Below are 13,735 nucleotides of genomic sequence, written 5' to 3'. Positions count from 1 at the left end.
AGTCAGAAAACAACCAGATTTCGGTTTAGGTGGGGTTCCCATAGGCCAGTAATATATGGGTGAAACGAGGCTATGAAGGGACTTTAAAAGACTGCGATAAACAGCTGAGTTGGCGGAGAGCTGAGGGGATAAACGACTGAATATAGGACACAAATAGCGTTTATATGCAGGTAAAACCAATCGACTCCCTGTCAGCAAAAGTGGAAATTCCCAGGTGATGACGCTTTCAGAATCATGACGGTCTTTATGAACCTGACGGTGGCAAAAAATAGCCGCTGTCCTCTCGTTTCACTTCAGTGGTCTTTGACGAGGTCTTCCAGGTGCAGCGTAGACGGCAGTAAGAGAGGACGCTAGCAGACAAGAGGCCACACGACTGCTCGTAAATGACAACATAAACATGCCGAACCATTTGAGTCAAGTCTTCATTAACATTTTAGACTTAGACTTAGAGAAACTTGATTGATCCACAAGGGAAAATGTTCCACACAGTAGCTCAGGACTCCTCTTCTTCCTATCCAGGATATCGCAAAAAAGCCACTGCCTGACCAGGGCTCCGAAATATCTGCACATACCCCTCCCACCACCACTAAGGACTGTTTTCATTGCTAGACTCTAGAAAGCGGTTCCGTAGCCTCCGTAGCAGAACCTCCAGGTTCTGTAACAGCTTCTTCCCTCAGGCCGTAAAACTCTTGAACGCATCAAAATAATCACCTCAATTTCCCCCCACCCCCCAAAATGGATTAACTCGCTGGAATATAAAGACAATACAACATACATCCATAAACGTGAATGCATATGCAAAAGAGCAATATATTATTCTGTACATTAATCTATTTATATATATCTGCACATTAATGCTTTTTTATCCTACACTACAACGAGCTAATGCAACACAATTTCGTTCTTATCTGTACTGTAAAGTTCAAATTTGAATGACAATAAAAGCAAATCTAAGTCTAAGTTACAAAGGATGGAAAGAATCATGCACATAAGGGCACAAAAAGAGGGAAAAAACAAAAGATATAAGGTAGACAAAAAATGCACCATAGTAGCAATATAAAATATAACATATGTAATATTTACCTATTATATATACAGTATAATCTATATTCTGATATATTGCATATATTATATTACTATATAATATATACAATATATAACACATGCCAATTACCATTTATATGATATTACAGTATATGTTACAGCTGCAGCAAAAAAAGGGCAGCATAAAATAAAGATTAGATGCAGCAGAAAATATACATTATAAACAAAAAGAGGTAGCTAACATAGAAGGTGTCAGGTAATATACAGATATCATCTATTGCTGTAGGGCGAGTGATTATACAGCTAGATGGAGTGCAGAATGAAGGAGTTCTTGAATCAAACACTGTGGAAAAGAAGCTGAATGAACCTGTTGAAGTATGAGCTCCGCTGTCCCTGAATTGTCTGGTGGAGTGGGTGGGCAGGATTGTCCATGATAGCCAGCATTTTGTCCATTGTCCTCCTCTCCCCCACTGACACAAACGCCTCCAACTGCGCGCCAGTAGTTTGGCCGACTTTCCGGCTCAATTCGTCAATCCGGTTTAAGTCCCTTTTGCTGGTGCTGCTCCCCCAACAAACCACTGCAAAGTACAGGGCACTGGCCACAACAGACTGATGAAAGATCTCCAACAGCTTGCTGCACACATTAAAGGACCTAAGCTTCCTCAGGAAAAAGAGTTTGCTCATGCCCTTCTTGTAAACAGCTTTGCTGTTTTCCTTCCACTCCAGCATGCTGTTCAAGAGGACTCCCAAGTACTTGTACTGGCCCACTACTCCCACACCCTAGCCCTGGATGTTGATGGGCTTTCATTATGATCACGTCGGGATGGCAATGTTGAGTTGCATCCATCCATCCATCCATTTTGTACCGCTTATTCCCTTTGGGGTCGCGGGGGGCGCTGGTGCCTATCTCAGCTACAATCGGGCGGAAGGCGGTGTACACCCTGGACAAGTCACCACCTCATCGCAGGGCCAACACAGATGGACAGACAACATTCACACTCACATTCAGACACTAGGGCCAATTTAGTGTTGCCAATCAACCGTGTGGAGTTGCATGTTCTCCCCTTTTTATTTTGGGTACTCCAGCTTCTTCCCACAGTCCAATACAGGTTTGTTAGGTTAAATGGAGACTCTAAATCGACCATTGCTGAACAGGATAAGTGGTCAAAAATGTAAACAAATGAACATACAGAAAAGTATTTTTTTTTTAATATTTTGGTTGAGCAGTTTTATCAGAGTTTTTCACTGTGTCATTGTGACTTATTCTCATTTTTATTGTCAGCATGTTATAATCGATTTACACTTTTATAGAAACCCAAAGTTGCTTCGGATTCATTCACTGACAATTAGACAACTTGACCAAACTTGACCAATGAAATCGAATTTGTCAACAATAACATTTGTCGCCGACAATTATATCTGTCGACAATAGTTGTGACGCCATCACTCGTGTTTTTCCAGAGGGGAAAATATAAAAAATATTTTTTTAATTTTTGTTTACTCCTGATTGATTAGGACACTGTCTTGTCCACTGAGCTGGAAGGTGCTGGCATTTAAGAAATATACAATACATTGCCAAAAATATTTGGCCACTTGCCTTGACTCACATATGAACTTCAAGTGCCATCCCATTCCTAACCCATAGGCTTCAATATGATGTCGCTCCAAGGCTGTCCACAAGGTTGCGGAGTGTGTTTATCGGAATTTTCGACCATTCTTCAAAAAGCGCATTGGTGAGGTCACATACTGATGTTGGTGGAGAAGGCCTGGCTCTCAGTCTCTGTTCTAATTCATCCCAAAAGTGTTCTATCGGGTTTAGGTAAGGACTCTGTGCAGGCCAGTCAAGTTCATCCATACCAGACTCTGTCATCCATTTGTTCTTTTTAGACTTTGCTTTGTGCACTGGTGCACAGTCATGTTGGAAGAGGAAGAAGCCCGCTCCAAACTGTTCCCCCAAGGATGGAAGCATGGAATTGTCCAAAATGTTTTGGTATCCTGGAGCATTCAAAGTTAATTTCACTGGAACTAAGGGGCCAAGCCCAACTCCAGAAAAACTCCTCCACCAAATATGACACTGCACAATGCAGTCCGAAATGTACCGTACTCCTGGCAACCTCCAAACCCAGACTCGTCCAACAGATTTCTATACGGAAAAGTGTGATTCATCACTCCAGAGAAGGCGTCCCCACTCCTCTAGAGTCCAGTGGCAACGTGCTTTACACCACTGCATCCCACGATTTGCATTGGACTTGAAGATGTTTGGCTTAGACCAGTGGTTCTCAACCTTTTTTCAGTGATGTACCCCCTGTGAACATTTTTTTCATTCAAGTACCTCCTAATCATCCATCCATCCATCCATTTTTCTTCCGCTTATTCCCTTTGGGGTCGCGGGAGGCGCTGATGCCTATCTCAGCTACAATCGGGCGGAAGGCGGGGTACACCCTTGACAAGTCGCTACCTCATCGCAGGGCAACCTCTAATCAGCGCAAAGCATTTTTGGTTGGAAAAAGAGATAAAGAAGTAAAATACAGCAGTATGTCATCATCATTACATTGTATCACAGTGCAAAATATTGCTCATTTGTAGTGGTCTTTCTTGAACTATTTGGATTATAAGATATACAAATGACTAAAAACTTGTTGATAAATAAACAAGTGATTCAATTATAAATGAAGATTTCTACACATTGAGGTAATCATCAACTTAAAGTGCCCTCTTTGGGGATTGTAATAGAGATCCATCTGGATTCATGAACTTAATTCTAAACATTTCTCCACAAAAAAAGAAATCTTTAACATCAATATTTATGGAACATGTCCACAACAAATCTAGCTCTCAACACTGAATATTGCATTGTTGTATTTGTTTTTCACAGTTTATGAACTTACATTCATATTTTGTTGAAGTATTATTCAATAAATATATTTATAAAGGATTTTTGAATTGTTGCTATTTTTAGAATATTTAAAAAAAATCTCACGTACCCCTTGGCATACCTTCAAGTACCTCCAGGGGTACGCGTACCCCCATTTGAGAACCTCTGGCTTAGATGCATCTGCTCGGCCATGGAAACCCGTTCCATGCAGCTCTCTGTGTGCTGTAGGTGGGCTAATTGAAAGTTCACATGAAGTTTTGAGCTATGTAGCAATTGACTGTGCAGAAAGTCTTTGCACTATGCGCTTCAGCATCCGCTGACCCCTCTCTGTCAATTAATGTGGCCTCAACCACTTCGTGGCTGAGTTGCTGTTGTTCCCAAACTGTTCCATTTTCCTATAATCAAGCCGACAGTTGACTTTGGAATATTTAGTAGCGAGGGAACTTCACGACTGGATATGTTGCACAGGTGGCATCTTATGACAGTTCCACGCTGGAAATCACTGAGAGCGGCCCATTCTTTCACAAACGTTTGTAGAAAAAGTCTCCATGCCTAAGTGCTTGATTTTATATACCTGGGGCCGGGTCATCATTTGGATGGGTAGCCAAATACTTTTGGCAATATATTGTATTATTGTGTGAATTGTGTTTACGAGCACTAAAGGCTGAACTTCTCAAAATAAAACCTAGTGAGCTGTCAATTCATAGTTAATCACTGTGTAAATGTGTCTGTCAACACACACTGCACCGCACCAGGGGGGTATGCAGGCCTTTTTCATGGCACCAGTCATCGTGAAAATGAGTTGGTCAGAAAAGTTTCAGGATTGTTGCTCCTGAGAGGCGAAAGTTGTGGCAGGACAACACATGGCTGCTTCACCATGATAACAGTGCCCTGAGCATCAGTTCCAGTGCTTATCAGGCATACTAGGTCAATCCATGACTGCAAGCAGCACGATGGCAGAGGGCAGCACGGTGGAGGAGGGGTTAGTGCGTCTGCCTCACAATATGAAGGTCCTGGGTTCGATCCTGCGCTCGGGCTCTTTCTGTGTGGAGTTTGCATTTTCTCCCTGTGCCTGCGTGGGTTCCCTGTGGGCGCTCTGGCTTCCTCCCACCTCCAAAGACATGCACCTGGGGATAGGTTGATTGGCAACACTAAATTGGCCCTAGTGTGTGAATGTGAGTGTGAATGTTGTCTGTCTATCTGTGTTGGCCCTGTGATGAGGGGGCGACTTGTCCAGGGTGTACCAGCACCCCCTGCGACCCTGTAGGGAATAAGCAGTAGAAAATGGAAAATGTATGATGAATGCAAGCTAATTGATACTAACATGCTATTTAGGCTAGCTGTATGTATACATTGCGTCATTATACCTCATTTGTTGGTATATTTAATCAAATTTAATTTACTTATATCCTCTGTGTATTTCAGTTATATTTACATGTCTCATGACACATTAGCTGTATGTAATATTGGCTACATTTCTCATAATTGTTTGTGTGCCGTGTTGTTCCAGACCATAGCAAACGTTAGCCAGCTTGCAACGATTGTAATAAATCTATTAGAAGATGACAACCTGCCGTTTCTTTAAACTTGAACAAAGACGATGAAGTACTGGCTGTCCAGAGTCAGGACCCAGGATGGACCGCTCGTCCAGAGTCGGGACCCAGGATGCTGATCCGCCTCCGCTTGGGATGGTTTCCTGCTGGCTCCGCTGTGGACGGGACTCTCGCTGCTGTGTTGGATCCACTTTGGACTGGACTCTCGCGGCTGTGTTGGATCCACTATGGATTGAACTTTCACAGTATCATGTTAGACCCGCTCGACATCCATTTCTTTTCGGTCCCCTAGAGGGGTGTGGTTACCCACATATGTGGTCCTCTCCAAGGTTCTCATAGTCATCATTGTCACTGGGTCATCATTGTCACTGGGTGTGAGTTTTTCTTGCCCTTATGTGGGCCTACCGAGGATGTCGTAATGGTTTGTGTGGTGGTTTGTGCAGCCCTTTGAGACACTAGTGATTTAGGGCTATATAAATGAACATTGATTGATTGATTGACATCTATGCCTTTGGCCATTTTGAGCCAGTAATTTCCAGAATTTATCTCATCCATGTTGCACAAATGTGGAGAATAGAAATGTAAATACAACATTTCTGTCAACAAATATTTTGCACCAGCCTTTGATATAGACACTTACATCATGTGTTGCCTTCATTATAACACTTAAATAAGGCTTTTAATTTTTTGCGGCTCCAGACAGATATTTTTGGGGTGTTTTTGGTCCAATATGACATTTTTGGTTGCCGACCTCTGCTCTAGAGGAATACAATATATATATTTGGTTAGCATCTTTAGGGACAGATGTCCTAGGACTTTTCTGACAAACTGCATATTTTGTTATGCTTCAATTACATGTGTTTATTTGTACTGTTCTTTTTGTCGCTATTTTGATATCTTCACCTTGCCATCTTCTCATCTAACAGCTCTGATGGTGATGCCGGGGGAGTCCAACCAGCAAACAAGGACCGCCTGCTCCTACCAGCACTCACCTGGCACAGGAAATGGTGTGGGCGGAGGAGGTGGCGGCCACCATCACCAGCACAACCACCACCATTCACACCACGCTCAGCAGCACCTCTCCGGCCACGGCCCACAGCACCCGTCTCTCTCCCACCAGGGCTGCCCGACTCCAGGTGAGGAGGACAAGGGTTCGTAAAGAAAACTGAACTTTTTTTTTTATTGTAACTTTTAACCGTCATCCGCAATCCCTATACGAGACAGGAACAAACATCTATTTCCCTGTGTTCTAAATAATGAAAAACTGCTCGTTAGAGGAAGTTTACAATGCCGGTAATGGGAATAAGATCGATTTCGCCTATAAGTCTACTGGAAACCATCCACAATGTTTTCTATTAATGCTATACGTATGTATGTAATGTAACAGACATATTTATGATAACATGTAATATTCACAGTATCATTTTAAAGTCTCAATTAAGAACTTTCCGTTTTGGTTGATTTTATTGGCGCCAGTCGACAAAACCGGTAGTGGTTTGCCAGAAGAAAGACCACATTTCCTATGAGGACTAGCGCATATAGCGTCAAACTGGCACGATAATACCACTATGAATCAGTATGATTGATCTTTCCATAGTAGGAGCCGACATATTTTACTCAAACTTTATATTTGGGGTTTGCAGTCATAGCATTGTTTTTTTCTTTATACAGTACTTTTGAATTTGTAGCATGGCTGGTCGTGTCAGCGAGGATATGCGAACTATGAAGCTAGTGGCTATTTATTGCTACCACACACATTTCCGATAGCCCACATTAGCATTAGCATTTTTATTTGAGCATCAAAGGCATCAAAGCAGCATCTGTCTGAAATTCCTCCTAATCTTTGTGCTCACGCCAGCAAAGGAAAGCAAGGGCAATGTTGATCCTTGACTGTTTTTTTATCCGGGTTCGGCTTACTTTTTTTATTTTTGTTTACTCAGTCAAAACTTCTCGTTTCTTTGGGTTTTAGGCTTGTAGTTATTCTTCTTTTAGTTTTCTGGGGGCACATAGGCGTTTGCATCGACTTACATCTTTTTAACGAATGTGTTAGGGGTGTAAATTTTTTGCCTGGAAACCATAAGTGCTCCCAGCATGCCATGCGGCACTTGATTTCCGACATCCTCACATGAAACCGTAGCCTAATAAATCGTACATGAAATTGTTCAGTAGTGTGTAGTGTGAAACATGTATATTCGAAGACAAAATTAAAAATATATACAGTGGGGCAAAAAAGTATTTAGTCAGCCACCGATTGTGCAAGTTCTCCCACTTAAAATGATGACAGAGGTCTGTAATTTTCATCATAGGTACACTTCAACTGTGAGGGAAAGAATGTGAAAAAAACCCTCCAGGAATTCACATTGTAGGAATTTTAAAGAATTTATTTGTAAATTATGGTGGAAATTAAGTATTTGGTCAACCATTCAAAGCTCTCACTGATGGAAGGAGGTTTTGGCTTAAAATCTCACGATACATGGCCCCATTCATTCTTTCCTTAACACGGATCAATCGTCCTGTCCCCTTAACAGAAAAACAGCCCCAAAGCATGATGTTTCCACCCCCATGCTTCACAGTAGGTGGGTGTTCTTGGGATGCAACTCAGTATTTTTCTTCCGCCAAACACGACGAGTTGAGTTTATACCAAAAAGTTTTATTTTGGTTTTATCTGACCACAGGACATTCTCCCAATCCTCTGCTGTATCATCCATGTATCCATTTTGGATTATCCATATCCACACATGTGGAGCAGTATAGCTCGGTTGGTAGAGCGGCCGTGCCAGCAACTTGAGGGTTACAGGTCCGATCCCCGCTTCCGCCATCCTAGTCACTGCCGTTGTGTCCTTGGGCAAGACACTTTACCCACCTGCTCCCAGTGCCACCCACACTAGTTTGAATGTAAAAATTAGATATTGGGTTTCACTATGTAAAGCGCTTTGAGTCACTAGAGAAAAAGCGCTATATAAATATAATTCACTTCACTTCACATACTGCTATACACACGCCTAACCAGGTGTTTTTTTCACTCAAGGAATTGTGAAATAAAATCATGTCTTCATGAGATCAACTGAAGCCCAGAACACTTTACGCATTTTCACAGTTTTAGTTTAGAGAAAAGAAAAGGTTGGCCTGGTCCACTCGGATCCCTCTTTATGTTTGTGACCTTTGTAGTCTATACATTTAGAGTGATGTGATAATCAAACACTCTAGAAGTGTAGAATGAAAGAGTATATAAGAGAATTGACAGTGTGTGTGTACCTTCAGTGATGAATGATGAGTTTTGAATGCTTTCTTTACCTTGTTTTCCATGTTTATGTGCTCCCTGTTCACAGTGTCCAGCTGCCTTTAAGCGGGTGACTCCACTGTAGAAATAGCCTGCATGTCTTCCAGCACATACGCAGCAACGGCTCTTTCAATGTTGTCCTGGCTAGCAGTGCCTCTTTTAAAATTCAACCGCTGTGTGTCTCTCTTTACTAGCTTCGTCGAAGCATGTTGCTTTTGTAGCTGTTTCAGCTCATTTGAATCGCTGTTTTGGACAGTAGATAGGATCTTTGATCCAAGACAAGACACAACTTACGTTTAACTAAAATGTTCTTTTCTTAAATGAGACTATCTTCATGTTAAGAAAATCGGCTTTGGCTCCGCCATGTCTTGTTAGTAAACACACACACACACACACATACACACACAGCGCGCACCTCTTCCTTGTGACACAGGATCATTCAGTAGGACGACAACGCAGCAGTAAAGCACACTCAGCCAATACTATACAAAAAATAACTTTAAATAACGCAGTAACGCATCATGTAGTAACGGTAACTGAGTTACTGAATATAAAAAATAACGCGTTAGACTGCTAGTTACCGCCAGAAATAACAGCCTCAAGTAACGCGTTAGTCCCGACACTGTTTATATGAACATGCAGATGCAGGGGGGGTGCATGAATTCCAATGTGGAGCGCATCTCGCCAGAACACCGGATCACTTCTCAAAAAGTTATTGCCGGCTTTTGAATCAATGTGCAGTAAATGTCCACAAACGGGATTCGAGACGAGTGGTTACATTTTGGTGCTGATCCAGATCACCGTCTGGATTCAGCAGGTGTTCTCTATTGGAAGGTAGTGCCTGGCGCTCTCCAAGTGCTTTTCTAGTTGATTATGCAATCATATTTATGTGTGGGACACTTTGCTAATAGTAAAAAAAAAAATAATACCGTATTCTTCTGACCATAGGGTGCACCGGATTATAAGGCGCACTGCTGATTAGCGGGTCTATTTTCATACAAAAGGCACACCGAATTATAAGGCATATAAAGAGGTCATATCTTATGTATTTTTTTCTACATTTCGAACAATTCATTGTGGTCTACATAACATTTAATCGTCAAAATGTTGTTTTACCGACCATCCTCAAGCCGATTTCTGTCCGTCACTTCAGAATGCGCCGTTTAGAGGGCGGTTCTTATTTACATGGCTCCACTTCAGTAGCATCTTCTCCTCGTCATCTTTGTTGTGCAGGTCGTTTTTAGCGCTTCCATAGCGAGTCTACCGACAGATATACGCTAGAAGTGTACTCTACTTTGTACAAACCCCGTTTCCATATGAGTTGGGAAATTGTGTTAGATGTAAATATAAACAGAATACAATGATTTGTAAATCATTTTCAACCCATATTCAGTTGAATATGCTACAAAGACAACATATTTGATGTTCAAACGGAAAAAACTTTTTTTTTTTTTGCAAATAATCATTAACTTTAGAATTTGATGCCAGCAACACATGACAACGAAGTTGGGAAAGGTGGCAAAAAATACTGATAAAGTTGAGAAATTCTCATCAAAGACTTATTTGGAACATCCCACAGGTGTGCAGGCTAATTGGGAACAGGTGGGTGCCATGATTGGGTATAAAAGCAGCTTCCATGAAATGCTAAGTAATTCTCAAACAAGGATGGGGTGAGGGTCACCAATTTGTAAGCAAATTGTCGAACAGTTTTAGAACAACATTTCTCAACGAGCTATTGCAAGGAATTTAGGAATTTTACCATCTACGGTCTGTAAAATCATCAAAAGGTTCAGAGAATCCAGAAAAATCACTGCACGTAAGCAATGATATTACGGACCGTTGATCCCTGAGGCGGTTCTGCATCAAAAACAGACAACAGTTTATAAAGGATATCACCACATGGACTCAGGAACTCTTCAAAAAAACACTGTCAGTAACTACAGTTGGTTGCTACATCTGTAAGTGCAAGTTAAAACTCTGCTATGTAAGCAAAACCCATTTATCCATAACACCAAGGAACGCCGCTGGCTTCGCTGGGCCCGAGCTAATCTAAGATGAACTGATGCAAAGTGAAAAGGTGTTCTGTGGTCTGACGAGTCCACATTTCAAATTGTATTTGGAAACTGTGGACTTGGTGTCCTCCGGAAAAAAGAGAATAATAACCATCCGGATTGTTATAGACGCAAAGTTCAAAAGGCAGCATTTGTGATGGTATGGGGGTGTATTAGTGCGCAAGGCATGGGTAACTTACACATCTGTGAAGGCACCATTAATGTTGATTGGTCCATAAAGGTTTTGGAGCAACATATGTTGTCATCCGAGCAACGTTATCATGGATGCCCCTGCTTATTTCAGCAAGACAATGCCAAGCCACGTGTTACAACAGCGTGGTTTCATAGTTAAAGAGTGCGGGTACTTTCCTGGCCCGCCTGCAGTCCAGACCTGTCTCCCATCGAAAATGTGTGGCACATTATGAAGCGTAAAATACGACAGCGGAGACCCCGGACTGTTGAACGACTGAAGCTCTACATAAAACAAGAATGGGAAATAATTCCACTTGCAAAGCTTCAAAAATTAGTTTCCTCAGTTCCCAAACGTTTATTGAGTGTTGTTAAAAGAAAAGGTGATGTAACACAGTGGTGAACATACCCTTTCCCAACTACTTTGGCACGTGTTGCAGCCATGAAATTCTAGGTTAATTATTATTTGCAAAAAAAATAATAAAGTTTATGAGTTTGAACATCAAATATCCTGTCTTTGTAGTGCATTCAACTGAATATGGGTTGAAAATGATTTCCAAATAATTGTATTCCGTTTATATTTACATCTAACACAATTTCCCAACTCACCTGGAAACGGGGTTTGTATTAGGAATGGCAACAGCGGAGGATGAAGAAAAATTTGGTTTTGCATAATATTGCCAACATAAATGCCAAATAATGTCTCTTAATAGGTGCCATGTTGGGGGGTACACATGCACACACCATAATAATACTAGGATGTTGAAGCACTGGACGTCTGACTACGGTAGCCATAATGCCCCGCGTTCCATCAAGCGGTGCGGCTTTGTAGCTTACCAAAGTCGTACCAAAACATTTTGACATATTTTTGAGCACGGTGTGCAGTATTCTATGTCCTCCGTGAAACATCAAAGTTTTGGTTTTGCTTGCTTATGGTTACTTACCAGCGTCATTTATTGAACAGGCAAGTCAACATGTATTTCTTATGTGTTGACTGCCATCTACTGGTCAGACTTATCATCACACCATTTACCAAATAAAATTGCTTCGAGACGGGTAAGCACAGCCATAATTAATCCAAACATTCGGCCAGTGTTTTTCAACCACTGTGCCGCGGCACAGGAGTGTACCGTGAGATATTGTCTGGTGTGGCTAATTGGTTGAAAAAAATATGTTTTTGCAAGTCAATAATTATAATTCTCTAATAATGTGCCATCATTTAGTGTCTGTGCTGTGTGAAACTCGACAGGGTAACCATGTAAAACTCCACGTCAGTAGGTGGCAGCAGGTAGTTAATTGCTTTGTAAAAGTCGGAATGTGTCAGGTGAGACGAGGATGGTTTGTTGTGATCCCAATATGCAGACCACAGGGAGAGACAGGGTGCAGGTAAAAAGGTATGTATTGCTTGAACCAAAAATTAACAAAAACGAAAGGCAATGGCTAAAACTGAACTAGTTTCAAAAAACAGAATGCTGGACGACAGCAAAAACTTACTGCGTCCACAAAGTACATCCGTACATGACATGACAATCAACAATGTCCACACAAAGAAGGCTAGCAACAACATAAATAGCCTTGCTTGCTAACACAAAACAGGTGCGCAGAATAGCGCTCAATGGAAGGCATGAAACTGCTACAGGAAAACACCAACAAAACAGTAAGGGCTCACAAAATAACAGCACAAGACGAGAACTAAAGCACTACACACAGGAAAACACCACTAAACTCAAAAAAAGGCATGACGACCTGGTGGAGTTGAATTTTTTAACGTTTTCTGCTGGTGTTGTGCCTCCGGGTTTTTTGTTTTTTTTTTAATGAAAAAAATGTGCTTTGCCTCAAAAAAGGTTGAAAAACACTGCATTAGGCGCTCCAAGTTTTTTGTGTGCCTTATAGTCCGAAAGATGAAGTGAATTATATTTTATATAGCGCTTTTTCTCTAGTGACTCAAAGCGCTTTACATAGTGAAACCCAATATCTAATTTTTACATTTAAACCAGTGTGGGTGGCACTGGGAGCAGGTGGGTAAAGTGTCTTGCCCAAGGACACAATGGCAGTGACTAGGATGGCGGAAGCGGGATTCGAACCTGCAACCCTCAAGTTGCTGGCACGGCCATTCTACCAACCGAGAGTTGGTAGAATGGCATATAGCACACTCAGCCGATACTATATCAAAAATAACGTTAAATAACGCATTAACTCATCATGTCGTAACTGTAACTGAGTTACTGAATATAAAAAATAACGCGTTGGACTGCACCAATTCAGTGGAATGGGCCCCTCAATACATCACCTTTATTACAGATGCCTACTCAGTGGCCTAGTGGTTAGTGTCCGCCCTGAGATCGGTATCATACCAAAGACTATAAAAACGGGACCCATTGCCTCCCTGCTTAGCACACAGGTGGAATTGGGGGTTAAAACATCAAAAATGATTTCCGGGCGCGGCCACCGCTGCTGCTCACTGCTGCCCTCACCTCCCAGGGGGTGATCAAGGGTGATGGGTCAAATGGGTACAATCATTGGTACTTTAACTTGAACTTGAACTTATTATCCACAGTTCTTCTTCAATTCTACGTCATTAACTGAAGCCACGTTCCCGCGTTTCAAACCAACAGCCACGTCCGTCACATTAATGAGCCAAAAAGGAAAAAAAAAAACTGGAAGCCTTCCATGGATGTGAAACAGAAGCAAGTTTTTTTCCCTCTCCTCCTCTCCTTCATATCTTTTTTCCCGGATTCTCGTA

At 41.7% G+C, this 13,735-nt stretch overlaps 1 protein-coding gene across 2 annotated transcripts in view; it reads left to right on the top strand.

The window, feature by feature from the left end:
• LOC133554724 (forkhead box protein J3-like) overlaps nucleotides 1-13,735 on the top strand; it is a 266,752-nt gene that overhangs the window by 229,981 nt on the left and 23,036 nt on the right. For both annotated transcript variants that reach the window (XM_061903805.1, XM_061903806.1), the window contains exon 8: nucleotides 6,399-6,608. In XM_061903805.1, coding sequence (XP_061759789.1) covers nucleotides 6,399-6,608 — 210 coding nt within the window. The remainder of the gene's footprint in view (nucleotides 1-6,398; nucleotides 6,609-13,735) is intronic.

The sequence above is a fragment of the Nerophis ophidion genome, linkage group LG06 (assembly GCF_033978795.1).
Source record: "Nerophis ophidion isolate RoL-2023_Sa linkage group LG06, RoL_Noph_v1.0, whole genome shotgun sequence".
In the NCBI taxonomy this organism is placed as follows: Eukaryota; Metazoa; Chordata; class Actinopteri; order Syngnathiformes; family Syngnathidae; genus Nerophis; species Nerophis ophidion.
Note: the sequence above shows the minus strand (reverse complement) of the source record. Positions and strands in the feature narration are given on the sequence as shown.